We start from the raw sequence: 25,576 nt of genomic DNA, 5'->3' as shown, positions 1-25,576 counted from the left end.
AATTCACAGTCTTTCTGCGTTGTATCATAAAAAAATGCACAAATGTGGATTTATAAACTATCTCTACACCATTTCTTGAAAGAATGCAAAGGGAAGCTGAAACCAGTTTGGAAAATTTCATTCAAGCAAAGATTACTGTTGCAACCATAGTATATTATCTCCACTCCACATAAAACTGAGCATTATAAAGCAGTTTGCAATGGCAATGGACAAGAATGGTGATAATTCCAATTACGTTTGCAGCAAATTAAGGAGTCAGAAAATTAACTTTGGATGAACGGTCTGAAAGAATAGCAGAGCAAGCAAAAAGGTCATGGACTGGTCTCAAAAATGTTTAGAATTCACTGGGAAACAAGAAGGATCCATGTTTCACAATTTGGGTAGCAAAACGAAATCAAAGGTTTACTTCTTATACAGGCTGGCCTCAATTAACACGATTAATTCATCCCACAAGCGCATAATGCAAATCGGAAACACGTTAATCAAACATAATAATCAATAGGAAAAATTATAATTGTTCCTTGACCTGGAATGTCCATAAAGAATTTTAAAAATACCTTTTAAATAACTTTTTAACTGTATACAATGTAAAAGATAATGAAAATAATTATGGAATTAAATGTTTATTGCATAAAAGAGCGGTTCCCAAACTGTGCACCATGGAATATTTTAAATTTGAGGGAAACACAGTGATACTCCACATCTGTCGGACACCACGTGAACTACTAGCTCGAGGTAGTTCACAGTTTCAACATTTCTTATTAAGTTGTTTGGACCTAACTACTAAACGGAACTGTTAGGTATTTCTTTCGGTCTGGATGTGCAGTGAAAAAATTACTGAGATACTAAGGGCGCCGCAAACCGAGAAAGTTTGGGAACCTCTGACATAAAATACACAATGAAGAAATGACTGTTGCTAAAATATTTGAAGTGTTGACTTTCTCTTTTCATCAATCAATTTCCAATAGCCGACAACAATTTTCTCTGGGCCCTGGCGATATAAATTTTGTAACGCAGAGAACCTCAAACCTTTTGTTTGAGGTTCTCTGCGTTACGAAAGATTTCATCTAGTGCTTTTACCATTATCTCCTTCATGGTAACATTTTCATCTGGCTCATTCAAAAATTTGAATTTTTAAATGAAAGTCTGCATTGACTTTATTAGCAGGAGACAAACAAGTAACACACCTTCTTCCGATGGTTAATGGAACACACTGAGGCGGATAGCAGGCAAATGTTTGTTTATTGCCCATCCAACACGCGGCTCAAATCTTTTTCAACTATCGCATAAAAAAAAAAGATCGCGTTAATTGGAAATTTGCATTGTGTAGTGAAAAGTGGTATAATTTTTTTAAAGTAGCGGTAACTGAAAAACGCGTTAATCGAACTCTCGTTATGCGAGGCCGGGATGTACTCCCATTTGAATTACTTTCTTGAAGATCTCGATAATGTCAGTACAAAACAATGAGAAAGATTTCACCAGAATTACAAAGTGGTGAAGAAGAGATAACAAAGAAGGTGGATGCAGCATGATGGCTCCTTATTGTTGGTCACAGTAAAGAGACATCTCTAGAGAAACATACAAAACCAATTAAAGTGTAGATTTAATCACATACATGGTACAGTCAAAAAAGTTCCTGGACTTGCATATTAAACATAATTACACCTAGACACAGCCACTCTCAAAGTACTCACCATGAGCAGTTATGAACAAAAGAAAAAAAAAAAAGAAGAAAAGGGCAGGCAAGTGAGAGAAATATGGCAACACAACAATACTGGTCTGGTTAGTGAGCACTTCATACAATTTTCTAGCAACGACCAACTGAGTTAAAATAAATTTATTGAAATGAATATATAATATATATATACAAAATACTAAAACAGAGATAAAATATAAAATAAAATAAAACAAAAGTGTTAAAATACAATAAGATAAAAGCGTTAAAATACAATATGATAATATTGTAATACTTTCAATATCCCGTCGGGGATCAAGATTATTGGGTTGAGCAGCACAATCTTGATCCCCGACAGGATATTGAAATCGTCAACTATTCATGTGATTACCGCCAGCACTCATGGCTTGAGGCACTGCACGTGGCTAGCAGTAATAGTACCATGAATTGCACTAGGGGAGTGCACTTGCACTGAATTATGGAATGTACAGTTTTGCAGTGTGATGAGCACTGGCGATCATCACGTGTACATAATTCTGTTCTACTGACACCAGACTTGTGATGCATGATCATGCTCAGTTGACTTCTGCTGTTGTAACCAACAATATATAATGGAGTACACCATTCACTGACTAAGCTGATGAAGAGGCACTTCGTCTTGAAACCTACTGTGTATTTTAACACTTTTATCTTATTTTATATCTTTGTTTTAGTATTTTATGTATATATTATTTATCTATTCAATAAATTTATTATAACTCAGTTAGTCAGTCTTCGCTAGAAAACTGTATGATAGGCAACCTTAATCTCAAGGCCTATTTTCCAGTAGTGAGCACTTGTTGCACAAGAGTGAGAGGTGTGCAGGTGTGATGTCATGCAAACAACTTCCTATCCTCTACTGCCCACCATTCTGGATGCTTTTCCTTATTCACAGTATCTTTTCTTATTCACAATGGTACCTTGAAGAATGAATTCATAGTGCACAACAGATGTGCACAATAGTGCACAAGATGGCAAAATAAAAACTTCTAGCACCAGTCTCTCTGAATGAGATGATATCCAAGTTAGTGATTCAGGGCAATAATGAACTCTACGAATAATGTTTATCATTATTCATAATGATATTATTATCATTATGATAATAATATCATTATCAGATGCTGCTATGAGGTCACCACATACTGAGAAACCTGGCACGCGTTCAAATTATTGTTTAAAATTCCATGGCAGCTTCTGTGTGAAATGTTTAAAGCTTCTGCAACTTTATTGACAATCATGAGACAGTCCTGATGGACAACTTTCTGGTTGTTTAAATTTTTTTGAGTGTAAGTGCAGTTAAAGGTCTTCCAGCACAGTCATCATCTGCTAAACTTTCCCTCTTTTAATCTACAATTCCATTCAAATGGGATAGCACAAAAAATTGAATCCTTTCCTTAACCTTGATACATCATTTCCAGTGTTTCAGAAGCAGATTTTCTTAAGCATTTGCAAAATTTCATGTTTGTTCAACATTCCAAATTTGACATTTTTCACACATGGAAATAATAAAATAAATCTAATTTAAATACACAGAGTAACATAGCCTGTATTGAATAATTAACAATACTTTTACATATATGTAGATGAAAGTTAAAACTGCAATTTGACAATAGCAAATTGTGCTGCACTTATCAACCATAATGCTATGCAGTCAGACTGGGAACTTCTTGACAGCTGTGTATAACTTGTTAAATTAAGAACAATGTTTTGCCTAGAATATGCATTTCAACTTCATATGAAATTCACTTGGCTCTGTATATTTACAGCTTTTATAATGTATTACTATTAGTATTGACAAAATGATGAAAGGAAGCAAGCTTATATAGCATTAGCCAAAAACAAAGAAAGTAGTAACCGATGTTATCTTCCTTCCCATCATTTACCTATTTCTTTCAAGTATTTATCCAATCAAGTATTCTTCTAATCCCTTCTTAAATTTAGATAAGCTTCCAAGCTCCACAAGAGTAGGTTGGGGGGGGGAGTTATTTCAAGGTCAATCACTCTTTCACTAAAGAAAACCTTTCAACACAGTCTATAATTATACCCGCTCAATTTAAATTTATGCCCCCTTGCATATATCATGTGACCAAGTGCAAACATTCTCTCATAATTTAGTTTACTGAAATGTTTCAAGGTATGAAACACTTTGGTCAGGTCACCCCACAGATACCTAGTTTCCAAACACTATTTCTTACAAGACTCACGTCTCTCTCTCGATAAGAATACCCTTTTGTGCACTTAATCTTAACATTTCTCTAAGAGGAAAGGATACAAAGAAGAGTAGAGGGCCACAACTTTACTAAAATGGGGTCTTTAAGTCAGTATGCAATATTCAAGATGCAGTCTAACCAGTGATTTAAATAATGGAATAATCTCCTCTTTACGTCTACTGCCAAAGTTCCTATATATCACTGACAAAACCCCATGTGCTGTCCGAGAAGCCTGTTTACACTGTCAGAAAAATTCATATCAGATTGTATAGTTACACCTGTGTCCTCATTATCTACAATTTTGAGTTTGGTAGTACCCAAGTGGTGGCACATTATTTTAGGATTACTGCTACCCAGGCACTTGGCCCTGCATTTTCTAGTATTAAACCTTAGCTACCATTTCTTAGCCCATCTAAATAATTTATCTAAGTCTCAAAGTAGAATATACTAATTACTGTAACTAACTACCATGTTCACCTTTGTATCATCAGCAAACTTTGACATTAAATTAGAAACACCGATATCAATATCATTAATTAATATTAGAAACAATAATAAGGGATCAATAACTGAAATCTGTGGAAACCTAGTCATAATATTAGCCCACAAAGAGCAATGGCCACTTATTACTATTCTGCCTCCTACCACTTAACCATCTCTTTATAGTAACAACTAGCTCTTAATAGTTGTTACTATAAAGAGATGGTTAAAGTAACAACTAGCTCTTAATGCCACATTGCTCCAAACTGTGCAACTTCCATTGTTGTGGGACTGTATCAAAAGCTTTACTGAAATTAACTAAATGATGTCAGAGTTATTCCTTCAATTTTTTACTGATGATCTCACAATAGTTAAATATATTAGCCAGACATGTTCTGCCCTTAACAAAACCATTTTGTGATTCCCTTATAAGTCCATAGTTGTCCAGATGATTTGTACTGCATCTTTAACTAAGGACTCCATAATCTTTCCTAGTACAGAAGTCAAATTGACAGATCTGTAACTGCTCATTTTACTCACTGATCTACCTTTCTGAATAGTACAGACACTTGCACATCTCCACTTTACACAGACTTCACCCAAATCCAAGGATGTGCTCATTACAATAGCTAGTGTTGTGCTTACAACTTTTGATACTTCATTCACTATTACTGGATAGATTCCATCAGTTTCTTGTGCCTTGTTCACTTTTAATTGTAATAATTCTGCTCCCAGTCCCTTTTCAGATATGATAAAACCATTCAATTCCCAGCTAGTATTAGCTAGACCACCACAACTTTTGAAGCTTCATCACATGTTAATGCAATGACAAATATTTTTTCAGCTTATCAGCATAGATATCAAGTGGAAAGACATGGTTGATTTCTTTCTATTTTACTAATGTAAGCGAAGACTCTTAATAATCTACCTTGACAAGGTAGATTATGATCCCCCCCCCCCAGAATAACTTTATAACAGACTTAATTATTATTTACTTGAGGACTGAGTGTCTGCTGCTTTTATTTCATTTTATAACATTTATTTTATGCAATTTCTTGGGAGAAAGACATGCAAAATTATTCTAAAAGTAAAAGATTAAATGACATGTCAATTTTTTAAAGGTAAAAAATGACTGGGTTTATTGAAACAAGCTGAAAAAAAAAAAAAAAACTTTACAAAAAACAATCCAACCAATGAGAGGCCAATTTCGTGATAATTTGAGTTTTTTTTTTTTTTTTTTTTTGGTAGTTGTTGGCGCATCGGCTTCTGTGGCCATAATGCACCTCTCAAGGTTTTTGCAGTACTCTGATCCAAGCCCGAGGCGGGATTCGAACCCTCGACCTTTGGGTTATTTGAGTTTATCTCCACCACTTCTATGCGGATGCTAATAATGGGCAGTCAGCACTATGCTTTACACTTGACAACAATATTCACAAGGATTTTAAAACATCAAATTGGCTACTAAATAGTTTGGGTAATTGGAATATTTTCTGTCAAGTTTTATTTCCAGTTTGATTCAATAAACTCGATAATTTTTTGCCTTTTAAAAAATTTAAATGAAGTGCAGTGGTGTTTAATATTTTTAGAATTATTTATTTTATTTAAAAAAATCCTTTTAAGTCTTGCCAATGTTTACAGTACTGTTCCAGCTGCTATTTCCCTTTTTAGTGATGAAATTAACCAAAAACAAATGAGATTAACTAGATATATCAATTACAGGAAAACACATTTTCTGATTAGAGAAAAACCCTAATGTGATGGAACAAAACGTATGTTACTTTTGAAATAAGTTTTGAGCCCAGCGAGTAATCAGATTATTTTCTGTGCTACATTGAAATCAAAAAGAGATCCTATAAATCTATTAATGGGTTAAAATAAAATACATGTTCTAAAACAAAAAACCTTTCAGCAAATGCTAAATATGCAAATCTGCAATTTGGTACAGTTCACTGCCTTGCCCAGGGTGTGTGCACTACACACACGAACCACAATATCATGAACTTTGAGGATTCTTAAATAAAAGATTTGAACTTGGATCTTGCTAAATGAAAGACACTGCTACAAGTGAGCCCTATAGAGGCATGCACTGTAAATATAATAATTCTGCCAAAAGAATGTGTAGGGATTTTATATAGTTAAGTTTTCATAAGTAGGTAAAAAAACATCATCTTCAATAAGAAAAATGTAATAAATTTTCACTTGTTGCATTAATTTCTTAAATTTCAACAACAATTTAAATTTTATAAAACAATCTTTAAATTTGCTATTTTTATCCAATTTAATTTTCACATAGTAATAGTATTACTATTACATATATTATTATTTTAATTATCAATAAAAAAGTTAATGGAAAATAAATACTACAATAAACACCTGCAGCTTCTTCAAACTTAGGAGTTAATTCATCTGTCAATATAGGTTCAGGCAGCTCACGAAGAAACTGTTTCAAGAGGCTTGCAACAATATGTGGTTCATGCTCATACAGATAGACCTTTTCACCTTGATTATACTGGTTTCTTAAATTTCGTACCTTGGACTTGACTCCAGACATTCTGTATATACCTTCACAGGCTAAGCCTAAACAAATTAAATCCAATTGATAAAAATTTTAAATTATAAGTAAAAGTGATATGTTATGGATATTTTTGCTATGTGCATGCTAATATTACTATGGAAAATTACTAGGGACTTGAACAAAATTATAATATTTAAGTTACATACTGAACTTAATTTTTCACTTGCTTATCTACTAGAAATAGTTTAAATTTACAAAATAAGGAAACATCAATCTTTCATAATTTACTTAAGTGCACAAAATTATGCAATTCTTTATAATTTTCTATTGAGCTTTATTATTGCAAAGTTGGTATGAATAAGTGTGATGACATAAAGGAGCGATATGAAGTGACCAAGTGTGTTGGATTATGCAAGGCAATCCTAGGTTCTGATTTATTGTTCTTTATAGTAAAAGTGGCGCCTCCATAGTCAGGTGGGCAGGAACAGCAGTGCGTAGCACATGCTTCTTGATTAGACTGGGGTTCGAACTCGTGACCACCAAATACGGAGGATGCGGAAAGGTCAGGGAATGACCACCGCATATCCCCAGAGCAATATGGCCTTAGTTGCTAATGCTCCTAAAAAAAAAAAAAAAATATAGTAAAAGCAGCACACAAAAAGTTTATTGCATGTATCTGATCTTTCATAATTGCCTACAGAATATATACACTTGCAACAATTCCTCCCTTAATTGTATAATAATATATTTGCACCTTAAGGGAGAAAAAAAACAAGGGTAAACATTGGTGTATTAACTGTGTGGTACTACACTGACAGTGGAAGAGAATGAAAAGGACCTGGGGGTAATTGTGCAGGCAAATATGAAGTTTTCTGAGCAGTGCAGACAGTCTGCAAGAGTAGCTCATGATGTCATCAATGATATACAGGAAAGAGTAGCTCATGGTGTCATCAATGATATACAGGTGATTATCCCCTTGTATAAGGCAATGGTCAGGCCACACTTTGAGTATTGTATACAGGTCTGGAGGCCTCATTTTAAGAAGGATGTAGAGCTGCTGGAACTAGTACAGAGAAGGGCAACAAGATTAGTGAATGGAACAAAAGGTTGCTCTTGTGAAGAAAGGCTTAAGTTTTGCAAATTATAGTGTCTGGAGACTAGGCACCTGCGAGGTGATCTAATTGAGGTGTATAAAGCCTTGAACAGTTTGAGCATGCTTAATGCTGATGGGATTCTTCCTCTTGATCAGAATAATTGCCTGAGAGGGCATAAATTCAAATTAAGGAAAGACAGTTGATTGCTGGAACAAACTTCCATGTGTCATTGTAGAAGTTGATAGCTTAAATAGATTCAAGACAGAACTAGACAAACATTTGGAGCAAGTGGATGGGTGAAATGAGAAGTTTTTTTTTTTGGCCGATGCTATATAAGCTTGCTTTCTTGCATCATGTGCCTTTACTAATGCTTAATGTATGTTTTAAGCCTTGTGAGACAAGAAGACAAACTCATCATTAAATAGCATAAAACTTACCAATTTTGCTGTGTGGCAAGGTGTTGAGTCCTGTTGAAAATGCAGTTTTGGACATTGTGTGGCGATCCCTAATAATGAGTTTCAGGCACTCCTCCAAGATAGAAGTATAGGTTTCTGCATTCACTGTTCTGTTAATAAACTTAATTCACCCCACCCCTTTGCTTGTTATGCATCCCCAGACCATCTGACCAGCAGGGAAATTATAGTCAGTGTTATGCAGTCAGGATGGTATGCCTCCAATTTTCGTCTTCTGACATATTGCTTCCCATCTGAGCCATGCAGTAGTTGAATTTCGATTTGTTAGAAAAGATGACGGTGTCCCATTGTTCATTTGTCCATGAAACATGTGTTTTAGCCCAAGCAAACTGTTTCTTCCTCATTTGTTGGGTCTGCAAAGGCTTCTTCTTGGGCCAAAAGACATGCAGACCACATTCCGAAAGCAGTCTGGATAGTTCGTGCACTTGTTTGAACTCCAGAGGCCATGTTCTCACCATGTTCTCAAATTTCAGTTTTAGATCATGAGCACTAGCATGGCGATTACGAAGGCATAGCCATTTCAAATATCATCTTGGGAGGGTGTAGTCACTCTCTTACGGCCTGATCCAGGTCTTCTCTTCACATCACCGGTTTCATGCTTTAATTTCAGCACCCGCGATACTGTTGAATGGTGGCAGCCTATTTTATCAGCAATGGCACGCGTAGAAATCTCTTCCTGGGAGAGGAGCAACAACTACACATTTTTTTTCTTGGTGTCAATTGAACATATGGAGCCATGCTTACATCTCCGTGAAACAGGATACTAATGAGCGTGTATATCTTTCGAACGCCGTATTTATAGAAACGGCTGATGCAATACCTTGCAATTACTGTCGATGCAATAGAAGTATTATCTGATGCAATACCTTTGCTTTGTTTTGCGATAAACAAAATGACTGTAATCAAACAATATCTTATTCGTTTCACTACAAATGTTACTTTTTTTAAGGTGATGCAGTTTTTTTTTTGTCTGCCCCTGTATATATATCCCCCCCCCCTTGTTTTCTTGCATATAATAACAATTATGAGATTACATGCTTCGGAAAGGATTTTGTTTGGAATTTTTTATGATCCTTTTGGAGCTAACATCAAAGATTAAAAGATTAGAGAATTTCTTGTTTACTGTTTATACTTAAAGGACCTCTAGCAATGCAAGACAGAGGTTTCTCTGTTGCATCTTCCAAGCTTTATCAAAGAATACCCTTATCAATAATCACAACTAATCAACATGTCTTAAAAGAGACCTTCAAAATCATGATATAGCATCTCAAATGCTTAAAGTTTTCTTACATTTTTAAACTAAAAATATAATTTATTGCATAAAATTAATGTTTTCTCACCATGTTCTTCAATGTAATCTATACATTCTCTTACTATGACTGGTAAATCAATTCCATCATGACTACAATTCCTTTCTACTGCAACCTGAAGGGGAACTCCAAATATTGGTTTTTCCTCTGAAAACAATAAAAAAATAAAATAAAATTGATAAATACACATCAATAAAAAAAATCTTATCCTTTTCTTGTGTTCTTCCCGATCATAGTGTACCCTAACTATGGTTTATTATTAACTAACTCATCTTCCTGAGGTTTTAAACCACGTTTGCAAATCATGATTCATCTGTAACCATCTGTTCCAGATGAATCACCATTCATTGAAGAATGCACTTATTAATAATCTTTATCGAAGAATACACTTATCAATAATCACATCTAATCAACAGTCTTAAAAGAGAACTTCAAAATCATGATATAGCATCTCAAATGCTTAAAGTTTTCTTACATTTTTAAACTAAAAATATAATTTATTGCATAAAATTAATGTTTTCTCACCATGTTCTTCAATGTAATCTATACATTCTCTTACTATGACTGGTAAATCAATTCCATCATGACTACAATTCCTTTCTATTGCAACCTGAAGGGGAACTCCAAATATTGGTTTTTCCTCTGAAAACTGTGTGTGTGTGTGTGTGTGTGTGTGTGTGTGCGCGTGCGCGCGAGCTAAGTCTTGTAAGTTAATGTATATTTGTTTTTCTAGATCCATCAGTTACTGAACTAGGTTGATGACTATAATGAGAAGTGGTATGCTGGAGAAGGTTGAGGTCTGATCCATTATAAAATTTCTTCCTTTGGAAGGCAAAGAACAAAACAAATCCATGAGGAGATTAAAGCTGTATATGGGGAGGACTGCTTACCACAGGAGACTGTGCAAAATTAGAAAAAGCTGTTCCACTCTGCTTTTGTGGCAATGTGGAACAGCTAGGCCTTGAAGAGAGATGTGTAACTATAAATTTTATAGCAAATGAGATGAACATTAGCTATGGGTCTGTTTACACCATAATGCATGAGTTCCTGAATCTAAGGTGGCAGCCTGACAGATTTTGAGGTTGTTGACACCTCAAAAGCTCCGCAGAAAAAGAGTGTTCTGCACAATTGTTGGAGTTTTGTAGAGAGAATGTTGATTTTTTTTTTTACCAAAATTGTGATGATGGCTGAATGTCAGGTACATCACTATGACCCAGAAACAAACAGATAAGCAAACAATGAACATTCATCTGAATAATGTTCAATGAACCACCAAAAAACAGGCAAGTGTCTGTTCAACTGTCTGCCAAACTAGGTCATTTTTCAGTCTTTTGGGACTCTAAAGGTATCATCCTTATGGATTACTTCCCAAAAGGCAACAGATCATTAGAGAATACTACAGAGGTGTCTTGGGAAAGTTAAGAGAAACCATCAAGTTGAAGAGATGCAGGAAATTATCCAACAATGTCTACTTCCTAGCCAACAATGCTCCTACTCACACTGCTGCTCTTATAGTGGACTTTGCAATCAAGTGTGGTTTTGAAAATCTGCAGCACCCACCTTATTTGCCCCCCAACCTTCCATTTTCAGACTTCTTACTCTTTCTTTCCTAAAATGATGAAACCATTATGGGGACGTATATTGCAGACTGAGAAGGTAATTAATGAAGTGGAAGCCTGGTTTTCTGCTCCAAGTGATTTCTATTCGAAAGGCCTGAAAGGCGAGTGTTCCTAATGCAAAGCTATATTAATTTATACATAATAATATAGATTATACAGATGGTGCACACTATAAAATAGTAAATTCATGATGTTAGCAATATCAATGGATTATGTTGTTTGTTACATTTCATTACCAAAACTGTATTAACATTTAAAAGGCAGGCCAATGATATTCTGATCTCTTCAAATTGAGTGATCCTCTCACTAAATGTTGTTGTTGAGATCTGGAGGGAGGGTGGGGAGGGGGGAGGTAGAGAGAGAGAGAAAAAGAGAATTTACCGATCACAAGTTGAACATTGAACTTCTTTGAACCCTTCAACGCTTTTTTCATTTGTTCTGAATCCTGTGGCTTGGTAATGGGCTGTTTAAAGAAATGTGTCTACTGTAATAATCTACAAAAATAGATTTGTAGTTATGCATCACTGAGCATATCAATGAGTGATGAGCATTGTCCATCACTGCAGATATATCAAGCTCCATTCCAAAAATCATGCAATGATTTGATTTTAATTTTTAAACCCAAGAGTAATGGTACACATTACAAGTAAAAAATATAAGCTGTAGTGTCATATCATATCACCTAGTAACATGTTTTGGAACCTTTTTGTATAGGTTTCTTTTACACAGTATGAATCATCTTCCACCCCTATACACAACACAACCTAACCTAACTACACACATCTCTGTAAGACTTTCAACTTGTTAGGTTAAATTTGATGTCACCTGACCTGCAAGCATTTTCCAATTTCTTTCTAAATAGACTGTGTCACTAATTTATTTTGAAAAGCATGGTGAAATTATAGACTGCCACAAAAAAGATGAAGTTAATTATTTTATGCCATATTTTGCTAAATACATTTAAACAGTTAATATTTTTACTCCAAAGTAGCCAATATTTTTGCCCCATACCTTTCTCTGGCTGGTCTTTCTTTCTTCTGTCCCCTCTTAATCTTGAGATCATTTTCTTATCTTTCCTTTTTTTTTCTTTAGATTTTTCCTTTTCTTTCTTGTTTTCTTTGCCCTCCTCTTCTTTCTTAGAATCTTTTAATTCTTTATCTTTTATTTTTAAAGATTTTTCCTTCTTATCTTTTCCCGGAAATTTGAAAGGTGCCTTGGTCTTTTTACCTTTACCAGGACTCCTAAATTAACAACACAAACGATTTCACATGTAAATGTAATTGCTAAGAATATTTATTAGAGGATATCAACATTTATTAACCTATATAAAGTTATACAATTTAGTGTTACTGTATATAGGACATACGCAAAGGATTCATTCATTTACCTGCCACTGGAGGGGGGGATAAGAAATATGTTGAGGAAGGAGCCATGTAATAGTCAAGGAAAAAACTGTACACTAGAAGCATGTTTAAAAATAAGTCGTCCTGACCTGACCCTGATGAACTAAAAATAGAAATACCCAACTTTATCAGGAATCGATAATGACATTTTAACAACAGCAGACAGGTAGAACATGTTTTCCCTTTAAAAGAAAATCTCCAAGATAGCATATGATTATAATAAAATAGTAATAGCCATATAGTGCAAGGAAGCCACAGGCTTTTTCTGCACTGGCAAAAAAAAAAAAAAAAAACCACCAACCAAGTAGACAAGAAAACACAAATTATATGCTTCTTTGCTCACACAGGAGTACCCAGTTGACCTTTGAATTTATTCAAACTGTCAGCCTCAACTAACTGCGAGGGCAACTTGTCTTACCTATCAACTGACTCGCTGGCTAAATGAAAACTTCCTACAATCTAACCTAAACTTTAAGCCTGTAATTTGAATTTATGACCCCTAGCATTAGCATTAGTAGAGGCGTACGATGCGAGAAAGAAAGCTTATGCCGCATCAGCCAAAAAAAAACCCCTCCCATTTCACCCCTCCATTCATTCCAAATATCTGTCTAGCTCAGCCTTAAATTTATTTAGGCTATCAACTTCCACAACAAAAGATGGAAGTCTGTTCCACCAACCAACCATCCGCTGGCTAAAGGCAAATTTCCGCACATCTATTCTACAACTGTCTTTCCTCAATTTCAATCTATGCTCCCTCAGGTTCTTAATCTGAGCAAGAGGAAGAATTCAGCTTGCTCAACCCATTCAAGGCTTTATACACCTCAATCAGATCACTTCGCAGATGCCTACTCTCCAGGTACTGCAATTTGCAGAACTTAAGCCTTTCTTGGTAAGAGCATCTCTTTGTTCCTTCACCAATCTTGTTGCCCTTCTTTGTACTCGTTCTAGCAACTCTACATCCTTCCTGAAATGAGGCTTCCAGACCTGTACACAGTACTCTAGGTGTGGCCTGACCATTGCCTTGTACGATGGGATAATCACCTCCCTGTCCCTGCCAGAAAAATTCCTATATATCATTGACAAGACTCCATGACCTGCCCTGGCAGCCCATCTGCACTCAGCGAACTTCATATTTGACTGCATGATTACCCCCAGGTCTTTTTCACTTTCCACTTCCCTGAGTGTAGTACCACACAGATGGTATGCTTCTCTTGGGTTATTGCTACCCACATGCAGTATTTTGTATTTGCCAATGTTAAACTTCAGTTGCCACTTCTCAGCCCATTTTCCCAACTTATCTAGATCCAGTTGGAGTAACATACTGTCTTTACTGTCGTTAACAACCCTACCAACCTTTGTATCATCTGCAAATTTGGACATTAATCCTGACATACCTTCATTAATATCATTGATGAATACATAAAACAACAATGGGCCCTGCACCGAACCCTGGAGAACTCCACTAATAACATTTGTCCACAAAGAGCAGTATCCACTAATTACCACTCTCTGTCGCCTCCCACTCAACCATCCCTTTATCCATTGTAGCAACTTACCCTTAATGCCATACCTCTACAATTTGTACAGCAGCCTTCCATTTGAAACAGTATCAAAGGCTTTCCTGAAATCCAAGTAGAGGTAACCCTCATATAACACGGTTATTAGGTTCGTATAAAATGTCGTCTTGTGTGAAACTGTTATACGGGACTAAGAAAACGTACAAAAAGGGGGGTTACGTTCCAAAAGCTAACAAAAATACACTATTCCGTTAACAAAATGTTAACAAAAATACACCATTCTAGATTTTGTGTATCTTCTGTTCTCTTTAAAAAAATCAGTAATCTTGGTTTTGTTTGCTTTTGCATGATAAATCTCTGCGAATGTCATCGTATGGAACTAAACATTTTTGAAGCTCCCTTTTGAACTTTGGGCTCCTTTCATTCAAGAATCTGCATTCAAAAAATAAGATTCTAATTGCTCGGCTAACTTTATGCCTTCCCATATGCTTTTTAGTGAAACATTTGGAAGTTTGGAATTTTCATCTGTGATTTCATCCTCCGAATTGATTTGATTTTACCTCCAAAGCCATTTGCACAAAATCCACTATGCCAGCCTCTTTTCTACCAGTAATTCTTGAACATCTTCATTAATCATATCTTTTTTTTTTTTTTTTTAGGAGCATTGGCGACTAAGGCCATGTTACTCTGTGTATATTGCCTATAAATTGTGTCCTGAGATCAATTTTCTGTTTTGCTGGATGAAAAACCCGAGTTTCCGGGAGGGAAAACCATGCTACCCTCGCCAGAGCCAGACTAACCCAGCCACGTTGTGAAAAAGACCCATAAAAATCCCTCCCTTCATTGATGAGATTCGAACTCGTCTTTTCCACCTGGTGTGGGCGATTCTATCAACTGTGCTACCCAGGAGGGTTTCGGTACTGATATCATCAAAATCTCCCCTCCTATCGACATAGAAAGTTCTACTATCGCACCGATTCCGTTTTCTGCTGGTTCGATCATATTCCCTGAATGAAATGACTCTGACCATACATTTTGTCACTTGCATTTAACGCTGACGATTTTATTTCTTTCAGCGATAAAGCTATGGTTCTGATACAGTCCACAATTGAGAAATGTTTCCATGCCTGCATTACTTCGATAGATTCGGAATCAATTTTTTTGCAAAGTCCACTGAAATGATTTTCTGAAGTAATGAGTTTTAAAGGTGAATATAATGCCTTTATCTAACAGTCGAGTGAAAGAAGTTGTATTAGCCCAATACAACTGTGGAGGTAGGAACATAACTTCACTGTTTGGATGACTTAAATCTTTTGGATGGCCTGGTGTGCTATCCAATAGTAATAAAACTTTGTAATAAAATTATATTGAATTTTATTAATATTTTCAATAGTAATAAAATTCAATATCACAGAACATAAGGGAATTTCCCAACAAAATAAAACAGGGATTTCTCAATAATTTTTTTTTGACTAGTGGGTCAACAGCAGGGATTCAAAAAGAGTGGAAATGTTGAAAAATTACGTCCAACATTTCTAGGGCTATCCCCGCACAAAAGCTCAAAAATACCACGTTATGCGAAGTTTATCAAAATTCTATAATTGTGTTAGAGCGAAACCGTGTTGTAGAAGTACCGTGTTATACGTTGTTGTTGTTTTGGTTTTTAGGAGCATTAGCAACTAAGGCCATATTGCTCCGGGAATATGCACTGGTCACTCCCTTGACCTTTCCGCATCCTCCGTATTTGGTGGTGACGGGCTCGAACCCCGGTCTAATCAAGAAGCGTGTGCTACGCACTGCTGCTCCTTCCCACCTGGCTACTCGTGTTTTACGGGGGTTGCCTGTATATGACATCAAAATTATTTTGACATTAAATTCCTTTGTGACCACATCATAGTATCCAATCAAACTGGATACTATGATGTGGAAGGAATTGATTATCAGTAGTGATTCTTCATGCATTAAGAATCTGCAGATAGAGGAACCACTAGGTGGCAGTGATCACAGTGTGCTGAAGTGGGATTTACTCAAAGAGGTAACTACCATCAGGGGTAAAGGGAAGGGTTATTCCTTTCGTAAAGGTGGCTACAGTGGTCTGAGACAGTATTTAAATTCTATACAGTGGGACCATCTGATGATGTTACCAACAGCAAATTCAAAATGGGAAGCATTCAAAGAACATATCTTGGAAGCTACTAGGCTTTACATACCAACTAAGAAATATTGTTCAAGGTTTAGCCCTAAATGGATGTCAGATGAACTAATGAGACATATGACAGAGAAGAAAAATGCTTGGGATACATATAAATTAACACGTGACACAGAAGCCTATGGTAGATATAAGTTGATCTGTAACCAAGTTACAAAGGAGGTTAGGCAGGCGAAAGCAGATTATGAGAAATCTTTGGCAAAGGATGCAAAGAAAAACAGTAAAGAGTTCTTTTCTTATGTAAACTCTAGAAGGAAGGGGATGAATCAGATTGGTCCACTTGATATCGATGGATCAACTGTTGATGATCCTGCTCAGGTAGCTAACAAACTAAATGAATATTTTGCATCGACATTCACACATGAGGAGTTATTCAGCGAGGGTAATGCCAGAGGTGTATTCAACTCTGGCAGTAAGCTAGAGAATCTTGTAATAACTGAGAGTAAAGTGGAGAAGAAATTGTTGAAGATAAACACAAGAAAGGCACCTGGGGTGGATGGGATCTATCCAGTTATATTAAAGGAGGCAGCAAAGGAAGTAAGCAAACCCTTAGCCATAATTATGAGAGCTTCCTTGGACTCAGGGGAGGTACCCATAGACTGGAGATGTGCAAATGTGACCCCAATTCACAAAGGAGGATCAAAGGCTGACACAAGTAATTATAGACCTGTGAGTTTAACTTCTGTTCCAGGAAAATTAATGGAGGCACTGGTTAAGGAAACACTGCAGGATCGTCTGGACAAGACTTCAGTTATAGCTCGGACACAGCATGGTTTTATTAAGGGGAAGTCTTGCCTGATCAATTTGATTGGATATTATGATGCAGTCACAAAAGAACTGGATGTAGGGAATAACTCTGATATTATATACTTGGATCTTAGAAAGGCTTTTAATACTGTTGCACATGGAAGACTGCTGCACAAATTGGAGCAGTGTGGCTTTGGAGGCAAATTGCTGCTATGGATAAAGGGGTGATTGAGGGGGAGAAGACAGAGAGTGGTAATCAATGGACACTGCTCATCGTGGACTAATGTTATTAGTGGAGTCCCTCAGGGTTCAGTGTCGGGTCCATTATTGTTTTCTGTATTTATAAATAATATTGATGGCATATCAAGCTTAATGTCCAAGTTTGCAGACGATACAAAAGTTGGCAGGGTTGTTAAGGACAATATTGACACTATGCTGCTGCAACAGGATCTGGAAAGGTTGAGCAGATGGGCTGAGAGGTGGCAAATGAAGTTTAACATTGACAAATGTAAAGTACTACATATGGGAAACAGCAACCCCAGAGCAACATATCAACTCTGTGGTACTACACTGACAGTGGTAGTCAAGACACTCAAGGTGTCTTATCAATGATATACAGGAATTTTTCTAGCAGGGATAAGGAGGTGATTATTCCCTTGTATAAGGCAATGGTCAGGCCACACCTTGAGTACTGTATACAGGTCCAGAGGCCTCATTTCAAGAAAGATGTAGAGCTGATGGAACAAGTACAGAGAAGGGCAACAAGGTTAGTGAATGGAACAAAGGGTTGCTCTTACGAAGAAAGGCTTAAGTTTTGCAAATTACAGTGTCTGGAGACTAGGCACGAGCGAGGTGACTTGATAGAGGTGTATGAAGCCTTGAATGGTTTGAGCATGCTCAATGCTGATGGGATTCTTCCTCTTGCTCAGAATAATCACCTGAGAGGGCATAAATTCAAATTGAGGAAAGGCAGATGTAGGATAGACGTGCGGAAATTTGCCTTTAGCCAGCGGGTAGTCGGTTGGTGGCACAGACTTCCATCCCTTGTCGTGGAAGTTGATAGCCTAAATAAATTTAAGGCTCAGCTGGACAGGTATTTTGAATGAACGGAGGGGGTGAAGTGGAAGTGAGGTTTTTTTTGTTTTTTTTTGGCTGATGCTGCATAAGCTTGCTTTCTTGCATCATATACCTCTACTAATGCTAATGCTAATTGTTTAAAACAGTGAGAATTTCACCCTCATTCATTTCACTAATCCCTCTCAGAGTCTTATAAACCTCAATAAGGTCACCTCTGAGGTGACTGTTTGAAATAATTCTAAGCTGTTGTGGGGCTATTCATAACATAGGCATTATAATACGTAGACTGAATTAGTCTAAGAACAGGAAATAATAACCACTTATTATTATTATTATGAAGCAACAAAAAGATAAAATTCAGATTTCATATAAGCAACTTAAAAGTAGAAGTAGAATTTAATGAAAGTTAGCAAAGAAACAAATTCATGAATAAATCCAGTAATAATTATTACATTCAATATGATGAAAATATCAGTTTCAACATATTAGAAAACAGTTGGCTGTTGTTGATTGTGTTGATTACTTTGGTCAGAGTGTACTGCTTAATACTGTATATTATATCTCTGCAAATGTGTTCGCACAACAAATTGAATGTTTGTAGTCTGCCACATCAGGAATAACCCACTGGGTAAACCTTACTCCCCATGTCCAAGATCATCTATGTACAGCATTGATTGTTCAGCACTTTTCTGGGTTTCAACCCCACTGGATTCAAATTCAGACAAATCTAAACAAAGCTACTATACCTTCACAGAGGATGTCTAGAACAAAGTGGGATGGGGCCCCTCTGAGAGAGAAACTAAAATGAAATAAAATTTAATATTAACACTATCCATATCTATACTTTCAACTCAATCAGAAGTTCTATAATAGATATCCTCATTCTGGTGGTACTGGTTAAGAATGGCAATATGTTATATTATGAAATACGAGGGGTGATTAATTAATTCTAGTAAAAGATCTTGTCTTAATTGTCATCATCTGAATCTTCTGTGGATTTCTCTTTCTTGAAATACTCTCCCTTGAACTTTACACACTTTCGCCACTACGGTACCCATGCATTAAATGCTTTCTTCCAAGCCATTTTTAAGAAAGACTGTGAAGTGCTTCTGTTGTGGCTCTGCAAGCATTGTCAGATGCAAAATGCTTGTCTTTCAGAGCTTTCTTCACATGAGGAAACATGAGGAAGAAATCACATGGCACATATGGCAGTCTGGTGAATAACAGGGATGTGGCAGAATCACAGCACCTATGGCAGTGATCATTTGCTGCACAATATTAGCTGTATAGGGCCTGGCATTGTCTTCATGGAGAAACCAATTCACACCGAAAAGTTCTCGATGTTTCTCATGAATGGCATGGAAAAAGTTTGGTTCTGAGAACCTCAGAGTACACTTAATTATTCATAGTTGCTCCACGAGGCACAAAATGTGTAATAGGGGAACAAGAATGCTTTTTATTTCAAAAAACACAAGAACCATTTGTTTGTCAGCCGAAAAAGAAGCTCAAAATTTCTTAGGTCTTGGTGAATCTGAATGCTTCCACTCACTCAACTTGTTTTGTTTGTTTTGTTGTTTTGTTTCTGGTTCATAGTGAAAAAGCCAAGTTTCATCACAAGTCACTATTCGATTTAAGTTTCAACTCCCATGTTTCAAAACGATCAAGCATTGCTTTGCAAAAGTCTACTCTTTGCTGTTTTTTTTCTGGAGTCAAATTGTGTGGAATCCAGCAGGCACAGATTCGTAACATTTTCGAGTGATCTTTCATAATATTGTGAGCACTACCATATGAAATGGACATTCTAACAGCTAATTCACAAAGTGTAATTCACCTGTCTTCATCCAAGATCTCTTGGACTTTCGTGATTTGCTCAGGAGTTGTTGAGGAAGCCTGACCAGGTATTGGGTCATCTGCAACAGACTGACGGCCTTCATTGAATGGCTTGTGCCATTTGAATATGGCCGTCCTACCAAGACACTCAATACCATATGCTTCATTCATCTCTTTAACTGTTTCCGATGCATTTAAGCCCCATCTGACACAATAACGAATCATATATCACTGTTCAATCTGTATGTCTGACATGATACTTGCTTCAAAACGATCTTTAGTGACAAGCAGCCATAAAAACTCTTTATGCAACACTAGCTCAAGAAGTACTGGCATGTGCACACACAGTCTGCTCAGTATCGATTAGGGAGAGTGCCTCTAGTGGCAGTTATGGAAAGTTTGCATGGCAAACAAAATCTTGCACCAGTCCACGAATTAAATGATTACTCCCCGTATAAATTTTGGAATATCTTATCTTTTGGTCTCGGATGATTATTTTATTGCAAGCAATTAAATGTTATGAATTACTAGCAAGAACTAATACAACTAACTTTAAACATAAGTTAACAAAAAGAGCACAGTCATGTAACTAATCATTACTAAATATTAGAGTCAAAGGACTTCTGGGCACCTAATTTCTTCTACATCATCTTCAGAGCTTTCTCCTTCAAATGCAACATAACCTTTGTCTTTCTTGGATTCTTTCCTTTCTCTTCTTTTGCCAATCAGAAGATCTTTTCTTGATACTTTCTCTTCATCACTGTCTGTAATAAAAATTGAAAAAAATAAATAAAATAAATGGTATATAGAAACAACAAATAAGTAAAATAAAAAAAAACAGAGAACAGATTGTCAAGTGCCATTGCTACTAATGCCAAATAAACTTTTGTTACTGAGGATGAAAAGAATCTGGATTTGCTTTATAAAAAATAAATCAACTTATAACAAAGATGAGTGGAAGCTGGAATTCCACTGTAACTAACTATACCATAAGCCACATAAAGACTAGTGGTGCTTGTGGTATAGTTTTGAGAGCTTTCAGACATGTGTACTGAAATGGTAATATCACTTATCAATTCTGGTATCAGCTGGGCATAGACATCATTTGTGTTTATCTTAAGGAAGCTGAGAGATTGTTTGTAATATTTATAGCTATTTAGGAAAACGGGGACAACTGACAAACAGTCACTTTTTAATGGGAAGGAAGCATCTACGTGAAGTTGTAACTGGTCCCAACAGTTTCAAAATTATTTGTCAATAACATCAGCGATATTTCAAGAAGACAGTCAATTCAACAGTCATAGAAATATTAAAGTGATTCAAGACAAAATTCGGTTTAGCAGTAGTATAATTCCCTTCACTGCATTTTAACAAATCAGATAAAGCTGAGATATAAAATATTGATAACTGGAAGTTTTTTATTGAAAGGTCAAATGTTATTGCTTGCCTTTCACCATCAACTATTCAAGAAGAACAGTTATGTGGTTTCAGAAATCAATATCAAGAAATTTTGTATACTTTTATGAAACTTAGATCAAAGAAAATCATGAAGAATATAAAGTAGCATGATGATAACAACAGTGTAGATCCACACAGAAGAAACGTACTGATCAGAAAAGGTTGTCCAATTTTGCTTTTGGTATGTGCTAGAAACAAAGAAACATATAAGGAAAAGAAGCCAGTTAATGGGAAAAATAAATCATAAAATTTAAGTCAATCTATTGAATTTGAAAGTTGAAGCTTAATTTTTCTAACTTGACAGTGAAAAATTGACATGATCAACATGCAAACTTTCACAGCATGAGACTAGAAAATTTGTATTATAAATGGATAATCTCATTGAAGAGTGAATTGATCACTCATTATAAACTGTATGATTAACTATTTCCGCCAATGTCTTAGGCTTTTCTCTTATTCCAAATCGGTAGTCAGTTTGCAATCTTGTTTGTAGGTACCAATTATATAGTTTAACACTTCCCACTGGGAATGGACATTTTATTAGCACAGTAAACTCCTGTTTATAAAATGTTTTTTGAGGAGACTAGTAATAAAAAAAAAAAAAAAAACACTACATGTAAGAAAGCATTATTAGTGGGATCCTGTTTGAGGAATGTTTTTCATACTTTGTTGTTTTTTTTAGGCATTAGCATTAGTAGAGGCATATGATGCAAGAAAGCAAGCTTATAAAGCATCAGCCAAAAAAAAAAAACCACTTACATATTTAGATGCATAAGCACCTATTATCTACATCATATCTGTCTGTAACAACTTTACTTCCTGTGGATGAATTTTCATGAAATTTTACTTTTAGTTCTTTTAGAAAGATTTGCAAAATCATCCCAAATTTCATTTAAATCAGACAAATAGATATTCATCAATTATTATTCCCCCCCACATAGTGTTGAAAAAAAAAAATCCTAGGTTAAATGTGGTTTTAAGTATTAGCTTTAGACTGGAAGCTTTGTATATATTATTATGCAAGACTAAAGTAATAAGTATTATACAGTTGTAATTAAACTGAACAACTAAGTTAATAGAACATAAAACCACAGAGTTTTATTAAGTGTTCTATAAGGTTATAATCTTAGTTGTTAATTAATAAGAAGATACCACTTACTGTGATCACTTTGGGACACAACTTTTATTATTATTAGTTATATGGTGCAAGGAAGCCTGAGGCTTATGCCGCACCAGCCAAAAAAAAAAAAAAAATTCCCTGAGTTAACCTGAGAGAGAGAGAGAGAGAGAGAGAGAGAGAGAAACAAAATTAGAAGGAAATCACCAAGAAAGAGAAGAATGATGATATCCAGCTCAGGACTCTGGGTATGCCAGGCTCATAATCACCAGATGTGAGCCACTAGGGTTATTTGATAAAAAACAATTAATAACAATAATGATGAAACAAAAATGCAGTTCAATGTTATTTATCGATACAGACTGAAAATGTGTACATAAAAGGTCAAAGTGGATAGACAGAAAACATTAAAATTGAGAAATATAAAATACTTTGACTGTCCACTATTCCTCTGAGAAAGTCATTACTAAAAATGAAATTGTCAGTGTTTCTGGAAATCCATACAAACCATTAAAAATAAATAAAGAGAATTAAAATCAAGCATTAGAAAGAGTTAATGCTCTGCTCTAATACAGTTACATTGATATGAGTACAAGTACAGTACATTCTTTCATGGAGTAAGGGCACTGACAACCACACAAACTAAATGAGGCAGCATGAGTAACTGGACATGCAACATGTTGTAGTTCACGAACAAATTGAGTTATGTAATCACTTCCAATGCACATAAACAACACATAAACAACAATAAGGCAAAATAGCAATAAAAAAAACTGAAGTGCTGATTACGATAAATGTTGATTTTTCTATGTATTAGTATGTCTGATTGGAACTTCATAAAACTGATAACATTATATGAATGATAACATTATCTATGATCAAAAGAAGTGGCATGCACTGTATTTACTTTTCACTTCGATTAATCACAGAAAACTTTTTTAGAAATTTTAAGTGCTTGAAATGTTTTTTCTTTTTCTTTTCTTTTTTTATGAAAACACCGAACACGAGAGGTATTAGAACCTACAGTACTTAGTACCATACTTCAGTTGGAGGCTGAGAAGACAAAAGAAGATATTTGTTGACATTAGACTTAAACTTTTGTAGACCGTAATTTTCAGGAAATACGTATGAAGGAAGGTTCTTTCAGAAAATGGCATTTGAATGAATAAATGAGGAAGATGAAAAGTTGGTTCTGTAAGTTTGAAGTTGGACAGTAAATGAATGTTCCCTGATGGCGGCACGTGTTCGGACTGTTTTCAAAGAGAGAGCGGGAATTATAGAAACCAATTCAGAAGAACAGTGCCCATGGAAGTATCTGCAGAAAATGCATGCAGCAGAAACAGTACGTCTATGAGACAGCGAGTGGAGAGACTCTGTTAGAGATGAGTCATTAATTAACCTAACTGCTCTCTTCTGAATGGAATCTAGAAGCCTGAGAGAGGTTTTGTAGGCACCTCCCCAGATGTGGGAACAATATTCCATTGTAGGGCGGATTTACGATTTGTACAGAGTGAACAATTGTTTGGAAGAAAAGTAACGCCAAGAGCGAAAGAGAAAACTAATTTTTTAGATGCAGAGGAAGCAATATTTGTAATGTGCTTGTACCAAGATAGATTAGAAGTCAGGATAATCCCCAAAAGAGATATATCACCTTGCCTAGAAATTGGAGTGTCACCAAAGATAAGCATAGGAGCAGAAGAATCCTTTTTGCGAGATATAAGACAAGACTGAGTTTTAGAAGGACTGAAATCAACGAAGTTGTCTTTGCCCCAATGGAGAATAGCATTTAAGGAATTGGTAGTGGATGTTCGAGAAGTTGAAGCTGATTGAGTAGGGCAATGTTTCTCAAAATGGAAAGTGGAATGCAATGGGCTATCATCGGCAAAACTATGGATAGGATTTCCAGTCAATGGAAGAAGGTCATTAATATACAAGAGGAAAAGAGTGGGGGAAAGAACTGAACCTTGGGGGACACCAGCATTAGTGGAGAAGTTAGATGACAGAGAGCCATCTACCATCACCCTCAGTGAGTGATCAGAGAGAAAACTGGATAACCAATTACAAAAACAGTTGGCAAACCATAAGATGGGAGCTTGTTTACAAGACCTTTATGCCAAATACGATCAAAAGCCTTTGAGATGTCAAGAGCAACTGCTTGTGTTTCACCGAACTTTTCCATTGAATTTGTCTATAAATGGATAACATAAGCCAGAATGTCACAAGTGGATCGACACCTGACGGAATCCATACTGGCGATCACTGATCAGATGGAAGGTTTCAAGGTAGTTTAAGAGTTGTTGGTTAATTGATTTCTCCATTACTTTAGAAAGAGTAGAAGTAATTGAAATGGGATAATAATTGGATGGGAGGGATTTGTCCCCTTTTTAGGAACTGGCTGGATATGAGCAAATTTCCAAGCAGAAGGAAAAACACCTTTGTATTAAGATAGTGAAAGGCAGCAAAGAACAGGAGTAAGTTCAGGAGCACAGGTTTTGAGAACAAGTGGAGAAATACCATCAGGACCTGGAGCTTTCTTAGCATCAAGATTCGTCAAAATCTTTCTGACATCCTTTTGACAGAAGACCACAGGAGGCATTGAATGGACCATGTTGGGAATGGTGGGAGGAGTTTTACCAAGATCATTAATACATGAGTTGGAAGAAAAATGGGATGCTAGCATGTCAGCTTTATCCTTGGCTGAAGTGACAACAGAATCATCTGGTTTTGACAGAGGTGGGAGCAGAGATGGGCAAAAGTTGTGGCCAATTGCTTTGGCAAGAGACCAGAATGCTCAGCTACCATT

The 25,576-nt window shown here is 35.9% G+C and overlaps 1 protein-coding gene across 1 annotated transcript in view; it reads right to left on the bottom strand.

The window, feature by feature from the left end:
- Window positions 1–25,576, bottom strand: part of Rlip (Ral interacting protein) — a 135,762-nt gene that overhangs the window by 56,221 nt on the left and 53,965 nt on the right. Inside the window, exons 3-6 of the mRNA XM_090388309.1 lie at window positions 20,830–20,962; window positions 12,427–12,656; window positions 9,827–9,943; window positions 6,778–6,981 (exon numbers count right to left, since the gene is read on the bottom strand). Coding sequence (XP_090244435.1) covers window positions 6,778–6,981; window positions 9,827–9,943; window positions 12,427–12,656; window positions 20,830–20,962 — 684 coding nt within the window. The remainder of the gene's footprint in view (window positions 1–6,777; window positions 6,982–9,826; window positions 9,944–12,426; window positions 12,657–20,829; window positions 20,963–25,576) is intronic.

Source organism: Mastigoproctus giganteus, chromosome 14 (assembly GCF_048544385.1).
Source record: "Mastigoproctus giganteus isolate SK-2022 chromosome 14, ASM4854438v1, whole genome shotgun sequence".
In the NCBI taxonomy this organism is placed as follows: domain Eukaryota; kingdom Metazoa; phylum Arthropoda; class Arachnida; order Uropygi; family Thelyphonidae; genus Mastigoproctus; species Mastigoproctus giganteus.
The sequence above is the reverse complement of the archived record's forward strand: the minus strand, read 5'-3'. Positions and strand labels throughout refer to the sequence as shown.